Source organism: Strigops habroptila, chromosome 6 (assembly GCF_004027225.2).
Source record: "Strigops habroptila isolate Jane chromosome 6, bStrHab1.2.pri, whole genome shotgun sequence".
Lineage (NCBI taxonomy): Eukaryota > Metazoa > Chordata > Aves > Psittaciformes > Psittacidae > Strigops > Strigops habroptila.
The window spans coordinates 50,204,285-50,227,576 of record NC_044282.2 but is presented as its reverse complement, the minus strand read 5'-3'; the positions used below and the strand labels follow the sequence as shown (position 1 = coordinate 50,227,576).

Genomic DNA, 23,292 nt, shown 5'->3' with positions numbered 1-23,292 from the left:
CCTTGGTTTTACAAGCAAAAGATTTACCTGTTGTAAATCAGTACAGATGATGTTTTAGTGGCTTTGTTTAGCATCTGTTACTTCATAATCTTATTCTTGTTTGGTTAATGCATCAAACGCTTTGCCTGGAAGTCAAGGTAAAGCTGTGCTGCAGTTTAATTACATATTGTCTGTTTCTGGATTGCACTGATAAGTGTTTAATGAAGTATGTATGGAGTGCTTTAAGCTGGTGTCTAATAAAATATGGTTACACTGAAAACATTTAATTTGCTAACTGTCAAGGCTAGATGGGTCAGTAATCAAAGCTTTGTTTCTACTTCCTATATGTTGCAGTTCTGCTACAACTGGCAAGTGATGCTTTACCAAATGATATGGCTTTGTCTCTTGCCTATCTACTTGTGCTGCCGCAGGTATGTTGATAATGATTTGATTTGTATGTTTTTGCCGGGAAAGACTGTTCATAGCATTTCAGAATTACATAAGAAAATGTAATTTCCTTAGGGTTTTAACATCTAAGTCATTGAATTCATTAAAATACACATTTTTATAGATTGGGCTGGTGCATTTAAAGGAAACTCTGAACAGATGCTTTTGGGCTGGCTTGCAAGTGTGGCACTGACAAAAAGATGCATTTTCTTACTTAAAATAGTAGTTGGGCCACGTGACTGACAGTTCTAATGTAGTTCAGAGATATGGGTAATAACTTTGTGGTATAGAAGCACCAAAACTGTAGTTGGAAAAGCGTTTTGGTTAGCTGTTTGTGCAAGGGGGGAAAACGTCATAATGTAGAATTGTCCTTGAGTGTGTAGGTTACTGACTTATGTGCTAGAAGAACATAGTCAAAAGCTATTTCTAAATCACAGCAAGTAGCTTTTTAGAAAGTTTGTGCACTTAATGTTGTGTGCTTGCTAATTCTTCCATCGAAATTAATGCTTTCTCCTAGGTGGTAGATGCCAACAAATGCTTTGAAAAGCAATTACATTCTGCGTTATCTCTCCAGCTGGCAAGTTATTACTATAGCCTGCAGATCTATGCTCGTTTGGCACCATGTTTCAAGGACAAGTGCCACCCTCTCTACAGGGTTAGTACTCTTGATTTTTAAAACCATATTCATTAATGTATAGCATTAAAGTTGTTCTAAAAAGCCAGTGCATGAGTTAAGTCTGTTAAGGAGCGGATCTCACACTGTGAGCAGCCTGTTAAGTTACGCAGAATTATTCTTCTACAGTGCTGTAAACAGACAAGTACTTCACAATTTGTGGGAGAGAAGGGCAATACCAAGTGTCATTTATAGGCAATAGCACTATCAGTCTTCTAAATAGCTTAGGAACACTGAGCAGTAATGAGCATAGCCTATGCTGTTAACTTGGAATACTGATACAGTATAGTACTTCCTAGAAAGAGTCAAGTATACATTTCAGCAAGGAAGGTACTGTGCAAAAAAGTTTCCATAGCCTTCTTCGAGATGTGTTGTTTTGTATTTCGATTTGCATATGGTGTTTTCAAAAGTCATCCTCAGTTATTGGTGAATTTGTTGGTTTCCTTTGACAAGTGTCTTTTTTTGAAATGGCACGGCTTTGCTTTCTTATTCATCACCTGTGATTAAAGCAGTTACATGGTAAACTCTGAACTAAAGCAAAGAGGTGACGTTTAGTAAGGCAGCAATTGCCATTCCTACTAATATACCTGAATAAAAACTCTTCTTTGACACACCCAAGAGACTTTCTGAGTTTACACCAGTCTTTTCCTCTTGTACAGAAGCTCTGGGGACTGCTTGGTTTTCGTCCTAGTTCTGCACTAAAAGAACACTTCTGGTCACGAGTTCTCTGGAAAGAGAGACCACTAATCACCACAGTGGCATAAGAGGAGATTTTTTTTCAATGTTCAGAATGACTCCCAATTTACAGAGGAAAGGATTTTTTTATACTCACCCAGTTCTGCAATTAGGCAGCCTTTGATGTTTCTGCTGAGATTTGCATTCTATTATCTTCTGTTTAGAAGCTAAAGGAAAACTTAACCCACAACTGAAATTTGCAGGGCTTGCAAAATATGTTGGTTGTGAGGAATTCTTTCATGTTTGTTAAATAGCTTTCTTTGAGCCTAGGTCCACCTGCTGCAAGACACCTTCGATGAAAAAAAGATTATTTTTTTTTTTTTCTTTTTTTTAGCTTAGGTTTTTAAACAATCTTACTTTATACAAAGAATTATGAAACCTTTAGAAAGAGTAAGTCATAAGAATGAGAACAGAGATGGTAAAGATTGAACTGTTTCTGCTCCAATTCCAGCTTAATTCAAGCAAAGTCTCATCAGTAGCACCATGTAGTTTATCTCTTATGATATGACCTTTGGCTAAATTTTTTGCTCCATCTTGATAAAATACCATATGTGACGGTGATAAGCAGTGGATTCTAAGTTGTATGCTAAAAAGAGTATATACTATGTTTAAGTACTACTCTTAAGCAGTAGCTTTTGAAAACAATTGTATGAGAAGATCCTGAGTCAATAGTGCACCAATTAAAAGAAATCCTGAATTACCAGTAAGAAAACAAGACAGGAGAGTACGTTCATTGTTACTAATGGGTATCTAGTGTGGTAATGTCACTGAAGTAGAAAAGGAGAATTAGAAACACATGCTTTTGAGTGAAATGCTCAATTTATACTGCAAAACAGCTACTTGCTTAAGTGTACATCTTAAATGCTGGTAGTAAAAAATGGCTCTGCTTGCAAGTTGCTTTCCTCAATGCCGTACCAGTTGCTGTCCATGGGAATAGATCTAGCCATGGTTTTTGTTTTTGTGTTACTTAAGAGGTCAAGGGGGTGGGATGGGTACCACAAACATGATATCATTCCATAGTAGACTGTCTTCCAGCTCATGTTACTGGTGTCTTGCATCACCTTTATCTTCTGACTTTCTCAAAACAGAAAGGTGTTCCTGGGTCCCTTAACTGCATTCAAATGCATTCAAAGCTATGCATTATTCTTGGAAGATAACTGAGTGTGTTTTCACGGGTGAAGGTGTATATCCAGTCCTTTCCCCCCATTTTAAATATTTACATATTAAGTAAAGATCTAAATCTGGCACTTCAGCCACATGCTTCAAAGACATATCCTCAAGATCATAGAACATATATTTCTGTTTAACAACATCTGAGTTACAGTAAGTGTGATTTGTCTAGTCCATTGAATTAAGTATCCTGTCTGAAAACTGTAGCTGAATTTTTAAGAAGCTGTATAGAAACATGGAGAATCTACACTTCTATGTTTACTTTAGAATAGCATTGTATAAATCTTTCAAAACAGTATGTGAGTACTTCTAACATAATGGGAGAAATGTTCTCAGAATGAAAATGTCAGATGTGTTATAAGGATAATGGGGAGTTGGGGGGAGAGTTTCTCTTCCGCTGACTAAGAAAGACTTTTAGGACTTGCTAGTTAATGAAGAAAGACATTTTGAAGGATTGATTGGGTCTGTTGCATGAAGGCTTGATTTTATTTTTTTTTTACTGTGGCATAAAATAATGACAGCCAGTATCTGCATGTCAAAACAATCATAAATTGCCAGAAATTCTCATTAACATCTTTTGTACTGTCGATGTCCAAAAGGAAATTGGCTTGATAATTTTTATTTCTGATGGAGTTATTACTTCACTTTAAGGACAAACAAAGTGATTTGGATGGAAAGTACTGCTTTAGTTTTGTATCCAGGAAAATTTTGAATTTTAGTTGTTCTAATAATATAAAAGTTATAGTGTAGGGTACTTGAGCTGTTTTAGTTTCTTGGCCTGAGGAAGACATTAAAAGAGCTCTACACTCAAATAAAACCACAGATAAAGGTCAATAAGGATAATGCCAGACAGAAGAGAAAAAAAAATCCAGAAATGGACTAGCTGTGGAACGCATTGATGTGAGGAGACTTAATACCCTTTGAGAAGCTATATTTAATTTTGGTTTAGGTCTCTACTGGGCCTGACAGCGATGGGGTTAACTTTCTTAATAACAGCTCCTGTGGTTCCGTGCTTTGCATTTGTGGCCAGAAGTGTTGATAACACAGCAGTGTTTTGGCTGCTGAACCTTGCTGCACGGCATCACGGCTGTCCCCTCCCTACCACGCTGATTCTCCACTTAGTGCTTCCCGGTCTTGATGATTGAGAAGAAAAGCCATACAGGTGAGCAAAACATTCACTGGATAATTTTTGCTGTTAACTCCTCACTTGTCCTATCCTGGTGATGTAAAAGTGACCAGATTAAATATATCTGGGGGATTATTTACTCTAGAAAGGAGTGAAAATGTTTAATTACCATAAGGTTAATTAATATGTTGTTTCTGTCCTCATTCTAATAATATGATTCTGAAGTGTTTATGTGGGTTTTGAAGAGAGTTTTTTACTGACCTTAGCTGGGGACAAGCTTTTTTGTGGAGCATCATCAACAGTTCTAAGAAATTGCCAGTTGCAGGGGAGAATGGGAATTTTGCAATTAATAGCAGATGAGGGAAGTTGCCGTCAGCAGAAAATTCTTAGGTTTTTACTTTATTCCCTTACTTGTTATTTTCATTCAAGGAAACGAGTTTGATTCCTGCCCTTTTGTACATTGCAACTGGCAATATGTTGGAACAGTAACCTCAGAGGTTCTCCTCTAGTGATGCTTTTGTTGCAGCCTAGAGTTGGTGAAGAAGCTGGGAGTTCAGTTCCACAGAGTTAAGTAACCTTATATACCTGGCTTTTGCATCACTTTGTGAGAGGGTGAATTTATACAGTGAACTTGTGCTCTGTGCACTTAACCTGCTTCGCTTTTCTGCTGCTTGCTGCTTAGGGAAGCCTCTATCAATCTCTCTCTAAGAGGCAGAATTAGGTCTGCTTTCCCCCTCACATAAATTCACTGTCTGCAATGTAGGGTTTTTTCCTGTTTTTCTTCATTTTCTCTCTCTGTTTGTATCACAGCCATTGGGTATTTTAGTTCCCATGCTGTTTCTCTTTATTCCCGTCATTGTTAGACCACTGTTTCTGTCTATTCATGACTTCCTTTGCAGGACCATATTTAGCCTTTCTACACTGCCCTCACCGCAGTGGCATATGTAGGCTTTAAGTGCATTAAGTGGCTGTGACAAATACATCATGTGTCCTATTCTCTCCCGCTCCATTCTCCATAGGGGAAAAGCAGCATGTGGAGCAGTTTTAAAATCGTTATGTGCTGATATGTGCGGGTTTTTTGAGGGGGTTTTTTGGGGGATTTTTTTGGGTTTGGGTTTGTTTGTTTTTTTCAGTAACGAAAGCAAGGTCAAAAGAAGAGTACTTGGAAGTGGGGACTGAATATGTACAAATTTGTGTTGTTTTGATGGGATTTCATTCTGCAGGCTTGACCTGGCTCCGAGGCAGTTTTGTTGCTTATTCATGTAAGGTTGACCTTAATTATAAATACAGTTACATAAGCCAGAGAAACAGAACTCCCAGCCATAGTCCTTATGCTACAGCTGTAGAATAATATTCTGAATGTAGGATGTTGAAAATCAAGACTTCATTTGACATGGAAGTAAATATTGTATAAGAAGGCTGTATACAGGAAGAGGGAGAGAGGCAAATCTTATGGGCGAGCAGATTCTGTCTCAGCATTCAACTTTTTATCCATAAACTCAACGGTTAGCATTGTCTCTTGTAGCTGATAAAATGGTCATGCTCTTATTGTTGGTTTATGATGGACTTAAAACATGACCTTATTTATGTTCAAAAGTTCTCCTGAACCAGCTGTGGACGTTTTTGAGCATCTTCCACTACCATCCCTGAAATAGTGATCCAGCAATTAGTGACATCGCAGTCAGATTGTGACAGCTATGTTCCTTTGTTCGAGGTGTGTTTGATAAAGCCAGTGTTTCACAGATCCTCATACTTTGCTAAACACACAACACTACAAAGCATCACCATTCTTAGTTGGGACCAAATAACATTTACGTGATTCAGAAAAGAGCTATTGTTAAATAGTTACGGGATTTGTTTTTGTTTTGTTGGGTTTTGGTGGTTTGTTTTGGTTTTGTTTCTTCTCTTTTTGGAGGGGTGGGGGTGAGTATAAGGGTTGTTTTGGTGTTGTCCCCCCCCTCCCCCCCAGTTTAATCTCTTAAAGATAAATGGTGCTTAAGAAAAAAGATGGTTACAGCGTTGCTTTTTTTTGTTTCTCAAGGGTTATATAAACTATTCTGTTAAATCCTACTTCTGAAAGCAGAGTGAGTGTTGTTTGTGAGCCAGCTGTTCAGAAATACTCTTTTAGTAAAGAGGATCTTCAAACCAGCATTTCATTTCAGCAGAGGTTTGAGGTCTGGCTTGCGTGTGTTCCTCTGGAGACCTATTTGTGGCTTTTCATGCAAGGGAGGTAGCTGGGATAAATACTAATGCTTTCCTCCTTCCCTCTCTGGGAAACAGTATAAAGATGACCGACAGCTCTTTGGAGCAGTCTTCCCCGTGTCAATTGGCTTTGTCTTCTATTTCACTTTTCTTTTCTGTGCTTCTTTAACTATTTTTTCCTGTCAGTGAGCATCATTAATTTTGCAAGCAGCCCTGATTAAAACTTTCTATTCATCTTAGAACACAAAATATCTTAGCAAAATTTTATTTATCTGGTTTGGCAATACAGGTAACTTTTCAGACATCGCTGAATTCCCATCAGGTGAGAGAGATGGCTTCTCCATCTATTTAGTTTAAAAGAGATACATAAATTTAGCCTAAGAATCCTGTATAAATTTAGCCTAAGAAGCTATTCAGGAAAATGTATGTCACAATAAGAGAAGGTAGTCACCAAAAAATTCATGCTTCGAAAAAGAAGACCTAGCAGTGCTCCTGGATTAGGATGAAAAAAAAATATTTGACTTCTGGCATTTAAATAACTGCCAGGGAAGAGGAAGTTGTGTGTTTTGTACTCATGGAATAATAGGTTTTCAAGCTTTAAATTAGCAAGGTACAGAATTATTTGCATGTATCCAGTCAAGTAATTGTACACATTAAAAAGATTCAGTATTGTATTAAAAGTAAAACTATCATATTGTAATGAAGCTTTACTGTAGGAGTGTATGTTTGTCTGAAAGTCTGTATATGTCTTCAGCTGCTGCCATATAGATCAAGATTAAAAACGTATTCTAAAAGAGCATACAATAAAATAATTTATTCAAACATAAAGCACAGTGATTTTTTTAAAGGAAAGGAAGATCAACAGAAGGCTGGATGATTACCTAAACTGTGACATTATTAACTAATTGTATGCTGACTGCAAGTGGAAAATGACGTGTGTAGTGTGAATGTGGTAGGCACTTCACTCAAAACTGTGTAGTAATTTTTAATTTTCATAATTCATAATTTTCATTTCATAGGTTTCAGTTGGCATTTTAACTTTTTATATATTATGTGTTGGTTCCACTAAAACAGAAATGGTGAGATTTTTCTACATAAACCTGACTTGTCAATATCTTAATAAGTAAGAAAACATAAGGTAAAAAAGAAACTGTGAAAAATTTTCTCTTGGGACAAATTGTTCCTCATTCTTGCTGCAGTAGCTGATTGAAAACAAAGCAAAAAAGCATTTAAAACAGAGCACTGGAGCAATTTGATCAACTCTTCGGACACAAGTAATTTAACGTAACTGTAGAAACAACTGCTTGGACAACTTCTCAAATTATTTTTAGGTTTTATTACTTAAGAGCAGACTCATTATATTTTTTTCCTGCAGCAGTGCTGGCTTCTGTGTAGGAAACTGTGTTGATTGAACTTGTACCTGGTGGTTGTCTTTAGGCTGAAAGTCACTGTGTTATCATTGTTTCTTCTGCTGCTTGCTGTTTAAAGATCATGTGTTACTTTTGTGACTGAGTTTCATCTGTTAGGAATTTACCTTAAAATATCTGCAGTTAAAATTCAAGGTAACTTATACACTAACATGCAGATATTAATGTTCAGTATATATATATATACTGGATGATTATATGATTTAATTTTGTGATGAGTGGCTGTTTGACCTTAAACTAAAATGTATACGTTAAATCAAATTTAAGTGCATTTCCTTTCTATTTTTGAGTATTCTGATAATTCTAGCCAGTGATTTTTGTACCTCTGCAAATAGAGTTAAAAAAATCCTGCAGAACATGGCTTTGTATAGTAGATGCTGTATGCTGCTTAGCCCAATTCTAATACCATCTTTAGTGTAATTTCTGAAGCAGAAATAATAACAATAATATTATTTTAAGGTTTTGTGTGCTCGCAACATCTGATTCATAATTCAAAACTTAACAGTTTAACTCTCAGTCCTTTAATCAATCTCTTCTGGAGGTTTTACTGGCAGAAAATATTCCTGTGATTCCACTTATGTCATATATTTAATCTTGCCAGCATCTTGGGCAACCTTTTGTCTTTGTAAGATTCAGTTAGTTTCCAGCATAGTGATATTGAAGTGGCAGTGACATATACTGCCTTCCTATTCCACGTGTTTTAGTTTTCAACCATTACATTTCAGCATTGCTCATTCAAAACATACAACATTCCTTCTACTAAAAAAAAACAACAAACCCCTCAAAAGCCCCAGACAACCCCCAAAAAACAACAAAAAAAACCCCCCAACAAAAAACCCCCAAACCAACAAAATGCGGTGGTTTGTTCCTGTTGGTCTCCAGTTTTAAAATATCATAATTTTCCAGCCTTTTGTAGATTTTGCGTTCCCAATGTGTTTCTGTTTATAAAGCAACAAAGCACGTTTGCATGGCATGTCACTTACGATTATATGTTTGCAGTTTGAATTTTTATTGATAGCGTGAGAAAGCAGGACTTTGAAAATAATTAGTTTCAATTTCATTGAAATTGCGAGTGCTTATTTACAACTGTTCACGTGTGTTTTCATGTTCCTCTCATAGTTCACCAACCTTTTTGCTTTTGGCTGTTGTTTTGTCTAATTTCACTGCAGATGTACTTTTCACTAATTTCCCTGGTAGTTCAAATAACCCTTTTAAGTTAGTACAAGCCTTAAACTCCTAAGTAGACTAAAACTGTGAAGCCCTTGGTCACCTGGGTATATGCATTTTGCATAATATGTTTTAAGTTGTATCTGTATACCATATAAATTTGAGAGTGTTTTAAACTCGGCCACTTTAAGTGAGAGCTGATGGTACTGGCTTTTAAACTGTGATACAGGAGCGTTTGTTTTCTACAGCCAGTCATCTGGAATGAAGTTATAAAACATCCAATTTCAGTTCTTTGAAAAAAGAGAAATCTGGACGAAATCTATGGTGAAGGTGAGAAGGGAAGCTAGGGAATTGGAGTCCACAGCTGCATTCCTGGATCTACAAAATCCAGATCTAAATTATTTGAGTACAGTAACATTTTTGAGTACAGTGTGAAATTGTTTGTTTGCATTACTGTGGTGACAAGGATTAATTAAGGTTTTATTCAGGCTTTAAAATCATTATACTTAAATATACCTGAGACGTTAGTGTATGTTACAAAAACTTCTGATTGATCATTTAAGATTATAAATCTGAAATAGAAAATAGTTTTAATATTGTCTAAATGTATAAGACCTACCTATAGGTTTGATAATTGAGTATTTATTACTTACCTCATCTCTACTGCATTTTTTTTGTTAGTTTGTGCAACTTTATTCTGACACATCTTATAAAAGGTGTTCTAGTAGTTATCCTTACATGTTGACTTGGTGTAGTTTCGTTGCTGGGTGATGGAATTTGCTGCTTTCTGCATCCATTTAAAAAAGTGGTGTGAAAGCTGATTCTGAAAAAAATCACTGCTGTCACCCAACAATATAGATAGCTGCAGCAGTAGAAGGACAAAGAAAGTTGAGGAATCCTTGCACTTGAATGATGTGACAGTACAGGTTTTATTCCTGAGCTGTTCTGGTCTTCCGTCTCAGCCATATACTTTATCTTTTGCTTTGAGCAGATCAGACATGAGACAGCTGTGATCTGAAAGGTAGGCCACCCAAAATTCACATGGTGCTGTGTTAAAGTTAATGTACTCTTGACTCATAACGTGACAACAGACTCAGTTGAGGACAAGTGTCTTTGATTTAATTATTGAAAAGCTGTCCTATGGAGGGATGGATTTTACTTCCTGAGCAGACAGGCATGTTCGGGATTTTACTTCTTGAGTGAAATGTTTCTTTCCTGTAAATCTTTTTTCCTGTCTCGGTATGTGAGGAAAAGTGTTGCCTGTATATGCTTCTCTTCATTCTTTTTTTTCTTGCCACTGCCTCCATCAAATTTATAGCACATTCATTCTCTTGCTACTGGGATTGTGGCAGTTGCTACAAGGATTAGGGAGAGCTCTCCTCTTCCTCCTGAAATGTAAGTCCTTTCCAGAGGTGTAGTTTGGTTCCCTTAGAAGTGCTGAAGGGACTAGAGGCCAGATTCTGGTCAAGTGCAGGTGTGTCTGCAGCGGGAATTGTACACCCTGCTGCTTGGTGCCTCGTGCTTTGCTCATGTGTTGTCATCTCTTAGTTTTGCTGTCCATTAGCATTTGCTTGGTGTATATGTCTTCCTCTGTAGCATGACCTCTTTCTAAGGATCACTTAAAATGGTTTAGAACATATCTGATGTTACAAGGATCTGGTCACAACTTCACATGTCTTCTGCCTTCCCAGGTTCCTGTGGCTCACTGCAGTTGCAGCTTTTGACTGTTATCAAAAGATTACAGTTCAAAAGGTGATGAAAATTCTTTGCAGCTTCAATTCAGAAAGGTTTCACAATATCAGTTATTTATTCAGGCTGATTATGAGCAGATTAGCCTCAATGATCTAAGCAGCTTTTCTCATCAGTGTTCCTAGTCATTTCTGCATTATAGTCTGAAGATCATTTACGTTAAAAACAAACCCAAAAGAGCAATATTCCTTATAAGAAAAATTGGAAAGATTCCTGGTCTTAAAAGAAGTAAACAACCTAAATAGCCTTACAATGTTCTAATATTATCTCGGTGATGTGTTTACAGTAGAGCTTTTCATTATTTATCTCTCTTTCCATAGCTGTAAAATTGTTGCCACTTCCTGAGCAGGAGAAAAACAGGGGGAAAACTGATTCATTCATTGGTTTTGGTTTTTGTTTGTGGGATTTGTTTTTTGTTTTGTTTTGGGGTTTGTGTTTTTGTTTGTTTGGTTTTGTTGGTTGGTTGTTTTGGTTTTTTTTTTCTGATGTGTACGGCTGAATTAAGTCTTTTAAAGAGATTTGAAAGAGCAACTTAAGGGGAGGAGGGGAATCAGATTGAAGATTATTTTAGGTACCAAGGTAAAGAAATTCAAAGATCAAAACCTCTTCCCTCTTTTTAAAGCCAGTGTTGCTTTTATAGTATCACAGTGACATACAGATTCTGAAGGGCTTCAGAGATATGACTCCCAGAGCATGGTCAAAGAGAAACACTGCTTTAAAACTTCTAGTCAGGTGGACACTGATCCCCAGCTGAGGCTTACTGGTAATGACTGGTGGTGCAAGATTGACAGTAATTTGTCCTGATCTGTGCTGAGTAAATCACATCTGATAGCATGAAATGAAATTAACTGTATGCTGAAGTGATGGGTGCTTTCTTTTTTTTTTTTCTCTCTACTTTTTTTTTTTTTAAATTCTCCTTAATTCCCAAGCAAAACCTATGCCAGATCATTTCACTGTTGACAAGACAACGCTGTTAGAAACGTTGTTCTAGTCCAATACATGAGTAAAATGCATTGGCAGATAGTTCACGAGGGATTTCCCTTGGCAGTGCTAAGGAGTTAAGGGTGTAATACAACTGAGTCAGCTCTTGCGGCTTCTCTGGAAATATACCAGACGTGTGTTCGTAGGTAAAATACCCTTCCTGAATGATCACAGAGGGAAAGCAGTGTTCAAACCTCTGTCTAGAAGTACTGGAGAAATATATCTGGCAAAGAGAGGAGTTGGACACCTAGATACGATTTCTGTAAGACTCTGAAAAGCCAAGAGAGTTAAAATAGTGGAGTAGCAGTTCGTTCTTTTTTCCTTTTTTTTACTTTGTTTTTACAGATAATGTTAGAAAGAGAACAAGTTGAACATGACTTCTTACCACTCTTACCTATCAAAGTTAGTTGTATTTACCCAAACTGGCTGTAGAGTTTTTTTTTTTTTCCTAAATGTCTGTTACAATTTTGAGAAAGTCACATAATTTGTAAACCCTTTGAATGCTGCAGTAAGAGTCAGCCTTTACCAATTTTGCTAATTTACTTTATGGCCAGCTGCTATTGCTAGCTAGTTGTTACAATGTTCAAATTAAAAACTAAGACTTCTTTTGAATACTGGCAATACAGCTATAATGATCTTTCTGTGTTAGTGTTTGTTAGAACAAGCATTATGTCTAATCGAACTAGGTATTTAATGGGTGTAGAAATATTTGTGCTTATCTTTAAAAAATCCCATGTATTATTGAAAATGTGAAGATGTTAAAGAATGAATACTTGAAATGATGAAGTACAAGTTCTGTACAGCTTGATACCGAACACTTTAGGTTTTTATATTATTTTCATTGAGATTGTGTTTTGAATGCCTGATGGATACTGCACAGGCCGCACTGTTATTTAAGAAAACAGTTTGAATCAGTAGAAGGATGACAAATCTGAGAGAAGCAAAACTGTGTCATTCCAGTGAATGAGTTTTGCAAGCAACTGCAACTTGGGAAAGATCATTTTATATCAAGTAAAAAACCCTAGAAAGTCTCACATCAGATCTCAGTATAGGCTCTTGCATGAAGCAGGCTCTGGGATTTCTCTAATTTTCGATTTCACATGCTCTGATAGTTTGGAGCATAGGTCTTGTCTTGTAAGGGATAAAAGAGGACAACACTTGATTGAAAGAATTTTGGTGAGAGTTCAACACAATCCTTGGCAGCTGCTTGCAATAAAAAACAACTGGTGGTGTTTTTAATCTTGATGGATGTGTATTAATTTACCAGCTATCAGATCTCATCTTTTATCTTCTAGATTGAGGAATTGATGCGCATTTTTGCTTTACATATGTATGGGTATACATACATGGGTATTCATACAGAGTATGATTGTATTATTCCCTGTTAATAAGCTCAGTAAACCCTAAGACATTATTTCCAAAGACACTATTTGTATATTACTATAAGGTATGTTTCTTAAGTCTTTTAAATAATGTTTGTGATACTTTTCAGAGCCATCCTTTTTATAGAATATTTCAGAACCCAGATAAGAACCTAGTAGTGGGAATTTGTTATCTTGGGGACAAACAGCAATTTTTTTTGTTTCTCTTCCTCATGTATATACACGGATCACAGCTATCCTTTAAACAACATGTTACACAACAGATTATCTTCCATTTCCTTCTCTTTCCTTCTTTGTAACAGTTTGTCTTTATTATTTATTTCTTGTGGTACTACTGTATCACACAATGATCCTTGATCCGGATTTCTTTATTTTTATTTTAACCTGGTGAAAAAACAGTACTGATGAATTTGATAGAGACAAGTCCTTGTGGAACTGCACACTTATTGCATCTTTGTAGGTATTATTTGGCAAAAGTATTAGCAGGAAAATGATTAAGCTGATGAGATGGCCTTAAGGTGTTCATTTGAAGCATAAAAAGGCAGCATGAAAGACTGCACACGGAAGCTTTCAGGGAAATGTAAAAAATGGGGAATAAAGGTTAGTCCTAGGGACAGATGCCATCTGAGAGGGTTACAAGTGGTCAGAATATTGTGACTGGAAGTAAAGTGACAGTTTATGGGTTTTTTTAAAAGGAATAAAATGGTTTTAATCTACCTAAGTAATTAATATTATTTTAAGTCTAGTTCTGCCTCACAGTGAAAAGTTACATGCTATTCAGGAAACTTATTAAAAATGTTATCTTTTCATCTTCAAAAGCCATTTCTCAAGCAGGAGTTCGGGTGCCTTCATTTGAAAATACTTTCAAGATTGTGTAGTTTATGAATAATCTGGTGGGTTGTGTACTGGAAGAAAAGTGCTGACATTGGGTTCTGCTTTTCTTAGCAGAGACGGGGGAATCCTAGCAAAAGATAGCAAAGTTACCCTCATAGGTTGTCAGAGGGACCTGCCTTTCTCAGTAGACTGTGCAAAGGATTTAGGCAATTATGTTAAACTGGTTTCCTCATCTTGCTCTGACTTTCCCCGTCTCCATGTTCTGTTTTCTAGTGTATCATTTAAAAGGTAGTGGATTGGTTTCCAGCTGATATAATTGTATTACAAAGGCACTGCTCTGCTTGCCTATCTCTTTTCTGAGATTTTATTATTCTGTTAACAATCTCCTAAACAACCTTGAAAAAACTACTGATGTTTTTAATAAAACCAATGAGTTCTCAGTCTTTAAAGGGCTTCAGAAAAGTACCGTGTGGAGAGGAAGAAGGATGCCCTGGAGCATTTAATATGACTTGGTGAGCAGCCTGTCAGCTAAAACTTGAAAAGAAACGGATAAAAATAAAAAAAATTAAAAAAAAAAAACTATTTAGAATGACCAGCAAGTCATAGAAAAATTGAAGCATGCCTCAAGGTTCAAATATTTGGTGCATGTTTTACCCTGCTGTGCACTCTAGTTAATGTTCATGGGTTTAACTTCTAATTCAATAGAATCAATCTGTAATAAAAACAAAGTATATTGTTCAGTTCACTCAACATTTTTGAATTCACAGCGGTTAAATCAGCAGTTTCTTTTAGAAAATATTTCAACTACAGCTGGCATCCACAGGTATTTTTTGGTGGCTCTTTTGGTGGCACTCCTTCCTCAGCAGGTGCTTCCTTATGGCATTGTGCTCCTGGCAGCCTTGTTTTTTCATGGAAGGGAGAAGTCAGGGTATTGAGTGTGCTGAGTGATTACATATCATACAACTGTGTTCAAGGGTAGGTGCCTAGACAATAGGCACTTGAGGTAATTTGGAAATCTCTGCAGTTGATGCGTTCCTTTTTAATTTCAAACATGCAGACTGTATTTGTTTCATGTTCTAAATTGTTGCTTTTCTAGGTGGGGTTTTTGGTGACAGAAGTTAGTGGTTGATTAAATATGTACTTGATGCATAATTTCTAATGGAGAAAAGTAAGATTTATTTGTGATGAAGGTATTTTGGAAACAAAGATTGTCCTTATCCATGTATGATCAATATTTAATTATTTGAAGGTTCAGGGTGTAGGCAGTGCCTGAAGTGTAGTCTGCAGATCCTGCAGCACTTCTTATTCTTTGAAAGTATCGGTGCTCAACTGTTAAGATGCTAAAGTATTCCTTTTATTAATTCTGTTTAATGGGAGTGTATCACAAAATCATTAACAACCTCCCTCCTCCCAGTTTGCAATATTGCTTCTATTCTTAGTTTTGAGATAGAGTCTCTGTTTTAGAGTAAACTTACTTGAAGTGTTTGTAATTGCTGAGAGATCTGTAAGTTTTCTTTGATCTGTTGAAGTGTTTTACCAATCAGTTGCCTAGTTCAATGTTAATAACAATGAGGGGGTTAAAAGCAAAGAAATTCCATCATAGTGAAGTCCTTCTTACTATTAATTTGGTTAGGTTAGTTTGTTTGAATTTTTGTAGCATATAGAATAGTCTAAAATATCCAAAAGGATAAATTTTAACATCATAGCAAATAGTCCTTACAGAAAATTGGAATTCTGTGCTTAAAGTTTCCCAGAAATGGAAAAAAATATGTTGGTTCTGAACACAGGGATCAGGTGGGTTGTTGGTTTGTTTGTTTGAGGTTTTTTTGTTTGTTTGTTTGTTTTTTGTTGTTGGCTTTTTTTTTGTTTGGTTTGGATTGGTTTGTTTTCCCAGAAATTTACAGGTTTTTTTAGTTCGTCGTCAATTATTTTTACAGGCTGATCCAAAAGAGTTGATTCAGATGGTCACAAAGCATGTTACTCAGTATGGCTGTACAGACTGGCCTGAAGAAATCGCAACTTTGATTAATCAACTGCATTACTACAATGAACGACTACTGGATTTCACTCAAGCTCAGATTCTGCAAGGGCTTGGCAAAGGAGTGGATGTGCAGAGGTTTACAGCAGATGGACAGTACAAGAGAGAAACAATACTAGGATTGGCAGAGTAAGTAATGTCTATTATGCTTATTTTCTTTATTCTAAAATGGAATTACTTTAAGCTTTAAATCAGTTAAGTAAATTGAAAGTGGTGCTGACCTTCTGAAGAGTGAAGTTACCGATTGCTTTAGATATTTACACTGTAATGCTGCTACAATTGGAGTCTTTCCTTTTCAACTACTCCACTTAAATGAAATGTTGCTCAAATAAATGGATCAATAACTTTTAAGTTATTGAAGGTATAACTGTGGAATAACTGGAAGCTATAACTGTGTTTATAAAGTGCTCATATTAAAGTTAATCAGGGATGAATGAAATTAGAGCATAAGTCAAGGTCTAATCTCTTCCTGTCATCTGCTGTAAACCTGCCCTAGCAATCAATGAGGGTATGCCCAAGTATGAACGTTTGTAATGAACTGTAGTTTAAAAAAAAAAAAAAAAAAGGCAAGCTAATAAACTGTATTTTACTTAATTTAGTTAAAGCATCTGTATATTATAACATTTTCCCTCTATAGTCATTTCTAAGTACTGAAGCCTTTGCCGCACATGTTCTGACATTTAGAATGCTTTTGTCTCCTTTCAATTAATCCAAAATAGAAAAAAAGACATAGGACAGTATTGTCTTTTCATTTTCAAAAATACATTTAATTAACATTTGTGTGCAGGTACTTTAAGCTGTGAACAAGTCATGGATATACTTGAACTTTATATGATTTGAAGACAGTCACAGTTGAATAGCTGCTAGACTGTCAGTGGAACTGTTCTGTCCAATAAGAAACTTTTATTATGATTTTTAATCCAATTTTAAACTAACTCTGTGCATAAAGCTTTTGAAGACGATATTTAGATGTTTATAGTATTCCACCTATGTAGCTACTCATAGCTACAATTCCAATAGAAATTTGTTAGTGAAAAAACATTTATATGAAATGCTGAATAATAGTATAACCTCATGTTTTGGACACTAAGCTGCTGCTTTGCATCTATAAAATCTGTACCTGCATAGATTTTGGTGCTGCATTCATAAGAATAATTTGTAATCATCTTTTAGTGTTTCTGTTGGAGTTACCTGTTTTGTATACATTTTTAATTGAGCACATACATCAGTAGAATGTCATTGAGTAAATTTAATGTCTTAATATTTATCTACAGTAACTACAATACAGAAATCTTTCTGTTATTACAGATGTTTAGTCTGGATGCAGCATGCTTACTTACATTATCATCCAAGAGTCCTTTAGATAGTCTTTTGTAAAAATAAAGTAAATATGAAGAGACAGTTCCTTACAGCAAGTAGACATTGAAACACAGTATGAAAGCGTTAGTAAAAATGAGGCTTCATAGGATGTGGATGAGAGTAGTAGTTCCATATTACGCAGTTGCAAAGATATGATTAATTACTTGTTTAGTTTAAGCTTCCTTGCTTTAATCTTTTCAGTTGACTCTTAATCTGAATTTTCTAATGAAAACAATGTGCAAATTAAATCTAATTGTATAGCATATTTTTTTCTTATTTTTGAATTATCATTAAGTGCTTCATGATTTTAATCTTCTATGAAGTGCTGTTTTCTGGAACAACACCTGAAGGAGATGCTATCTTTTTTACAAACCAGCTTTGTACTATAATGAGCAATTTCCTAAAACTACTTAACAAATAGTTGTCAATTTTATCTTCCATATTTGGTGTATTGTCATTAGAGCTTATTATGCGTTATTTATCGGATATTTAAAGATCTCTCACAGACTTAATCAAGGTTAGTTCTCAAGCAGCTAACAATTTATTTGGGCAGAATAGAGTAGATTGTATCTGTAAAGGAATTAGGGAAACTAGAGCAAGACTGAATGAGAATTCTTGAGTAATCAGTTGAAGTCCTGTGTAGATTCAGGCCAACTATGGTATATGAGGTTTCAAAATTATGCTCTTACTTGAAGCTAGCTTTGGGTGGTTTTTGTTTGTTTGGGGCTTTCTGTTTGTTTCAGTTTGGTTTCTTTTTTTCACTCACTTACCCTGAGGTCTTCAGCCTTTCACTGCTGGTGAATTTAATGATTTAATACCAATTTCTTCCTTGTCTTGTGTCACCGATCCGAAATACGTATTCTAGATTTTTAGAAAAATTGTGCAATTATCAAGCAATCTGAATTTCATAACTTAGCTTGTGCATATAGGGTTCTCAGAACAATTTTGGTGCATATGAATTAGGTCCCTTTCCAGAAGACTAAACTAGAAGGTCCTGTATAAAGCCGTTTGAATCTGCTTTGGCTCTTATTAGTGATTTTAGCTTCTGAACCATTGTTCATACTTTTGCTACACTGCTGTGCTCTATTGCCAGTGTAGACACAGCCTGATTCATTGCTGATACAGAATGTAACAAACAGCCATAGCCTTCCATCTTATTTTCCTCTTCAAACGTGAGAGGAAACAAAAGACTCTTGGCTTAAATCTTCATTTCACTTCTCCTCCAAGTTGGATTTAAAAAAAAAAACCCAAACATTTTTTGAGGACAGGCTGCTGGAAAAGTGGATCTCATTTCCCCTTATTACGAGTGAATCCAGTGGTGGTTTGTAGCTGATTGATGTCAACAGAAAATGGTGAAGACAGCAAACACGTGCGTATGTATGATACAACTGAGGTTTTAGAGAACAAGACAGGGAAAAAAGTAAAATTGCTCTGAGCTGCCAAATGTTTGTTTCTGTGAGCTTGAAGATAGCAAAATCCCAGCTGAACACTACAGCACAGGCATATTTTTTGATACTTTGGAAATTCGTGCTAGCACACAGGCAGGGTGGCTAAGAACCATCCACAAGAACTGCTTCTGTCTTTGGTTTTGCACCAGGCTTGGTGCAGCAGCACACAGGAAGCACATCCAAACTGTGCCTGCACTGGAGCTTTAGGTGGGGATTTCTCTGGCAGTTCTCAGACTCACAGAGACAGGGAGTTAGGGCTGGGCATGAAAAGGCATGTGGAAAAGAAAGTTAAAAGGTCCTTTGCAAGGTAATGGCCTTTTTGTCAGGTTTTCATTGTGTGACAACTATTTGTTTTTGTCTCATCAGTGTTATCTTGGTAATAAATAGCTTCTTGTTGTTCTTCATCTATACAATATCATTTCCTTAAAACCTCCATTGCTTTATGCTGCCACTGCATACCATTCTTAAGATGGAAGGACAGGATTTTAGTAAGGTTTGTAGAGTGCTAGATGGAATGGCTAGCATTCAACAAGCCCAGCAGCCACTCCTGATTTGCATGATTGACTGAGTTATTGTTCAACTGAAGTATTCATAGCATCTTCCTCTTTCACTGAATCACAGAGTCACAGAATGGTTGAGGTTGGAAGGGACCTCTGGAGGTCATTTTACCCAATCCCCCAGCTTATCGGGAGCACACCTAGGGCTAGTTGCCAAGGTCCATGTCCAGGTGGCTTTTGAATATCTCCACAGATGGAGACTCCACAGCCTCCTTGGGCAACTTGTGTCAGGGCTCAGTCACCCTCATGGTGCAAAAGCGTTTCCCTGATGTTCAGACAGAACCTCCCATGTCTGTGCATGTTTGTCTCTGCTCCTGTCACTGGGCAACACCGAAGAGAGCTTGGCTACATCCTCTTTACACCCTCCCTTCAGGTATTTATATACTTTGATGAGATCCTCTTGAGCCTTTTCTTCTCCAGGCGGAACAGTCCCAGCTCTGTCAGCCTTTCCTCATAGGAGAGATGCTTCAGGCCCTTCTTTGCCTTAGCAGCCCTTCACTGGACTTTCTCCAGTAGCTCCATTGTTCATTTTAGAACCACTCAGTTAATTTCAGAAGTTGTTTTTTAAGCAAAGGTTTATTAGGTAATTCCTAAAGGTCATCTTTTCTTTCTGTCAAGATACTGTGTCTGAATTGATGATACAAGGAAAGTAATACACTGTACATTTTTTAATTAATGAAATTATTAAGATCAGTGTTGAGGACTAGCCTGCAGAATACTGATGTTAACCTCATCATCTCCAGCGTACCTTTTCCCGTTAGCCCGTGGCATACTTGCTGTGCAGGTCTTATATCAATCTTCACTTTCACTTCAACTAGTAATCTCCTTGCTCACAGTACATCAAATGGTTTCTGGAAAATGCAAAAGAATATGCAAAAGAATATAAGTTCATGCGTTGTGATTTGGCAACCACTGTTGTGTATCCCTGCTTAAAAAAGATCTGCTTTTATGTACTGAATGACAGCCTGCATTAGTGGCTACTAATCTGGAATTTACAATGTACTGTTGTTACGGTACTTCTTAATGTCAAAAAATAAAGGAGACCATCTGCCTGTAAAAGATTATATGACTCTTATTGAATATTTTTGGAAAACTTCAGATCATCATCCTCATACACATACATCATTGCTTGCTGGGTTAAAAAGTGTTCTTCTGTTAGCATTGAAGTACTGAGTCCAGTTCCAAGAGGTCGGGTACAGGAAACACTGCCATGCTGGAAAATCAGAGGGAAGGTGCTGTGGTCATTGGAACAGGAGATATTAGAGAGCGTGTGGGATTTTTTTTTTCCTTTTTTTTCCTCTTTTCTTCTGAAGTGTTTTTTAATAAATACTTGTATTTATATTAAAATATATTTATTTCTTTTAATTTTAAAGCTTTTTTAAAGTGTTCAATTTTTAAAGTGTTCTGCCTCCTTTTCTTTGCATACATATTACTCAGTGTTAAGTGCCCAATATTTTTCAGGGGTTGTCATAACTAAAAGTCATTACAAGAGGGTTGTGGATCTTTTGTTTGCTTGTGTGTGTGGTTTTTCGTTGGTTTGTTTTTTGGGTTTTTTTTTTCCCACTATTAGAGCAGTAGCTATAATGCAAAGGATATTCTCATAGCCAGTTGTGAAGACTTTTCAGCATTATGTTCTTTCTTGGCATTTTGCTTTTCTACTCTGCATCATATATCTTATTTTAATTCTTATTTGAATTCTACAATATCTGTAGAAATTATCACAGTGGAATGTAATGGTGTGTTGGATTGAGCATCTAAAAATCAGAATCAAGATACATGGATGTGTCAGCTGTTCACCTAAGACAAACTCTAGCTGTAAGCCTCATTTAGCACAGATCTACATTTGTAAATGACAAAAAAAACCCAAAATCTGGGAGGATATGCTATCTAATCTGTAGGGTTTTTTCCTGCTTTCCACTTAGTCATACGTGGGTCATGATGATTGTATAGAAAATATACTAAAAGTTACTGTTGCTCCACAAAGTCTGCCCCTACCTTCCAGGATTTTAGAAAATAATATAAAGAATATAAGGAAAATGTTAAACGTAATACAAGGTTGCTCAATTTTGTGGAGTTGAGTTTTATAATTCTGTAAACTAATTTACTGGCAGTTGGAACTGTATTTTGTAGTAGCTCATGTTGTGTAAGGCTTTTTTCCTTAGTCTCACAAGACTTTTAAATCTAAACAAAACTAAACCAACTTGGTCAGCGCTACTCACATCAAATACAGTTTTTAAAAAGTTGTTCATGACAGTTTATGAGGGTGTAATTACAAACAGATAGTATTGGTCTTGGAATTATCCCGAAGAAAAAAACTAACAAAAACCAAACCAAAACCAAACCTCAGAAACACCCAGCATGAGCCTTAATAGTGTTATTTCTATACCAGCCTAAAACCAGGAACCATGTGTGTCTATTTGAACCATACTAACTTCAGTGGATTAGTAAATATGAAGTTAACTTAAGGCTTTGATCATTAAACAGATTCTCCATTTACTGTTTTGTTGAAGGGATATACAATAACAGAAAAAATGTTTTTTAACATTTCTAGGACACTTGCAGCGAGGAGCTGGACATCGCACCTTTTTTTAGTCTGTAAATACTAAGAGTGTTTTTGTCTGTGAACTTCTAGGAAGAGCTTTGAGGACCTAGATAGTGATGCTAGAATTCTGTGGGTGTTGCCACTAAATGAATAAATATGAACTGTCACACATTACATCCTTTACCACTTCGAAATGAAATGGAAACTGAGGGTTTTGCTTTAGCACAAAGGTTAGACAGAAGCTGTCATTGAGAACTAAAGTGTATGGGAAGTAGGTGCCTGTCTTTGGAATATCTCTGTAGTTTGATTTATTTATTGTTCATTTATTTTATCCCCAAATGAAGCACTGAGTATAAGCAAATGTAAAAAAAAAAAAACAAAAAAACAAAAAAACAAATCATTACTTTTCTAATGTAAGTATTTATTTTCATGTCATGTCTCTAGGGGCTTTTCTAACAACTTTTCTAACAAACTTTTCTTTGTTTTCTTTCATGTCTCTCCTCCATAAGAACACTTGAAGAAAATGTCTACAAGATTTCTGTCTCTTTGGCTCAGCGATACAAAGTTCCACTTTGGGAAGTTTATATGACCCATCTGGAATTCTTGTTCACTGACAGTGGGTACGTTTTCTCCCTTGCAAATACACGTACGATCCTGATACACAGAAATATGTGCTAACCTAGGAGAAAGTGAAGTATACTGTGGCTAGAGCTTGGTTTGTATTTTCATGTTTCTTGTGTTGTAATGGTTTGGGAATTTTTCTTTTCCATGTGGTGCTTTTGTAACCAGCTACAAAAACAGGTGTACAAGAGAGGGTGAAAGTCCTTATGTGTCTTACTGTTCTGAGTATCCTGGGACTTTTTTTCAGTTTTAGGTTTCCACGGCTTGGAATGCTTAGTGCTCTCTTCTAATAGCAACTTATCTTTTAGTTATATTTACAGAACATTGGAATAAGTCCTGAAGCTCGACAGATTTTTATGTAATATTTTTTTAAAAATGTTGCTATTTATTGGTCTCTCTTCTACATAATAGCAAAGGAAATAAATATATTGGAGCTTCCCATTCACATTATTCATCTCTTCATCTCAGTTTCAGGTTTTTTATAGAAGCAGGGTTATTTACAATATTTCTTGGGAACTCTTCTACCCTACAAGATTATGGCAGACCAGCCCCAGGATTGGTGGAGGGCATGAGGGGAGGGATGCTTTTTTTTTTTTCTATTACGGGGTTGGTTTGAGGCGGGTTGTTTTTTTTCTCTCTCCCTTTTTTTTTTTTTTTTCCCTTTTAATTTGACATTTTGTCAGTCAGACAAGTATTTTTGCCCACTGAAAGATGAATAACCCCATTCAATGAAAGGCTAAGCTACTTGCCTGAATAGCGTATTCAAATGACAGTGATGTAGAGCCCCCTGTGTAATACAGCAGCTCTTATTTTCTGTTCTGACAGACGTGATCAAATCAGTCTAGTTTCGTTTCA

General features: G+C 36.2%; 1 protein-coding gene across 3 annotated transcripts in view; it reads left to right on the top strand.

Moving 5' to 3' along the window:
• The window catches only part of NBAS (NBAS subunit of NRZ tethering complex), a 176,713-nt gene that overhangs the window by 82,833 nt on the left and 70,588 nt on the right, over positions 1–23,292 (top strand). For all 3 annotated transcript variants that reach the window (XM_030489718.1, XM_030489716.1, XM_030489719.1), the window contains 4 exons: positions 334–410; positions 944–1,081; positions 15,810–16,039; positions 22,326–22,436. In XM_030489718.1, the coding sequence (XP_030345578.1) occupies positions 334–410; positions 944–1,081; positions 15,810–16,039; positions 22,326–22,436 (556 nt within the window). The remainder of the gene's footprint in view (positions 1–333; positions 411–943; positions 1,082–15,809; positions 16,040–22,325; positions 22,437–23,292) is intronic.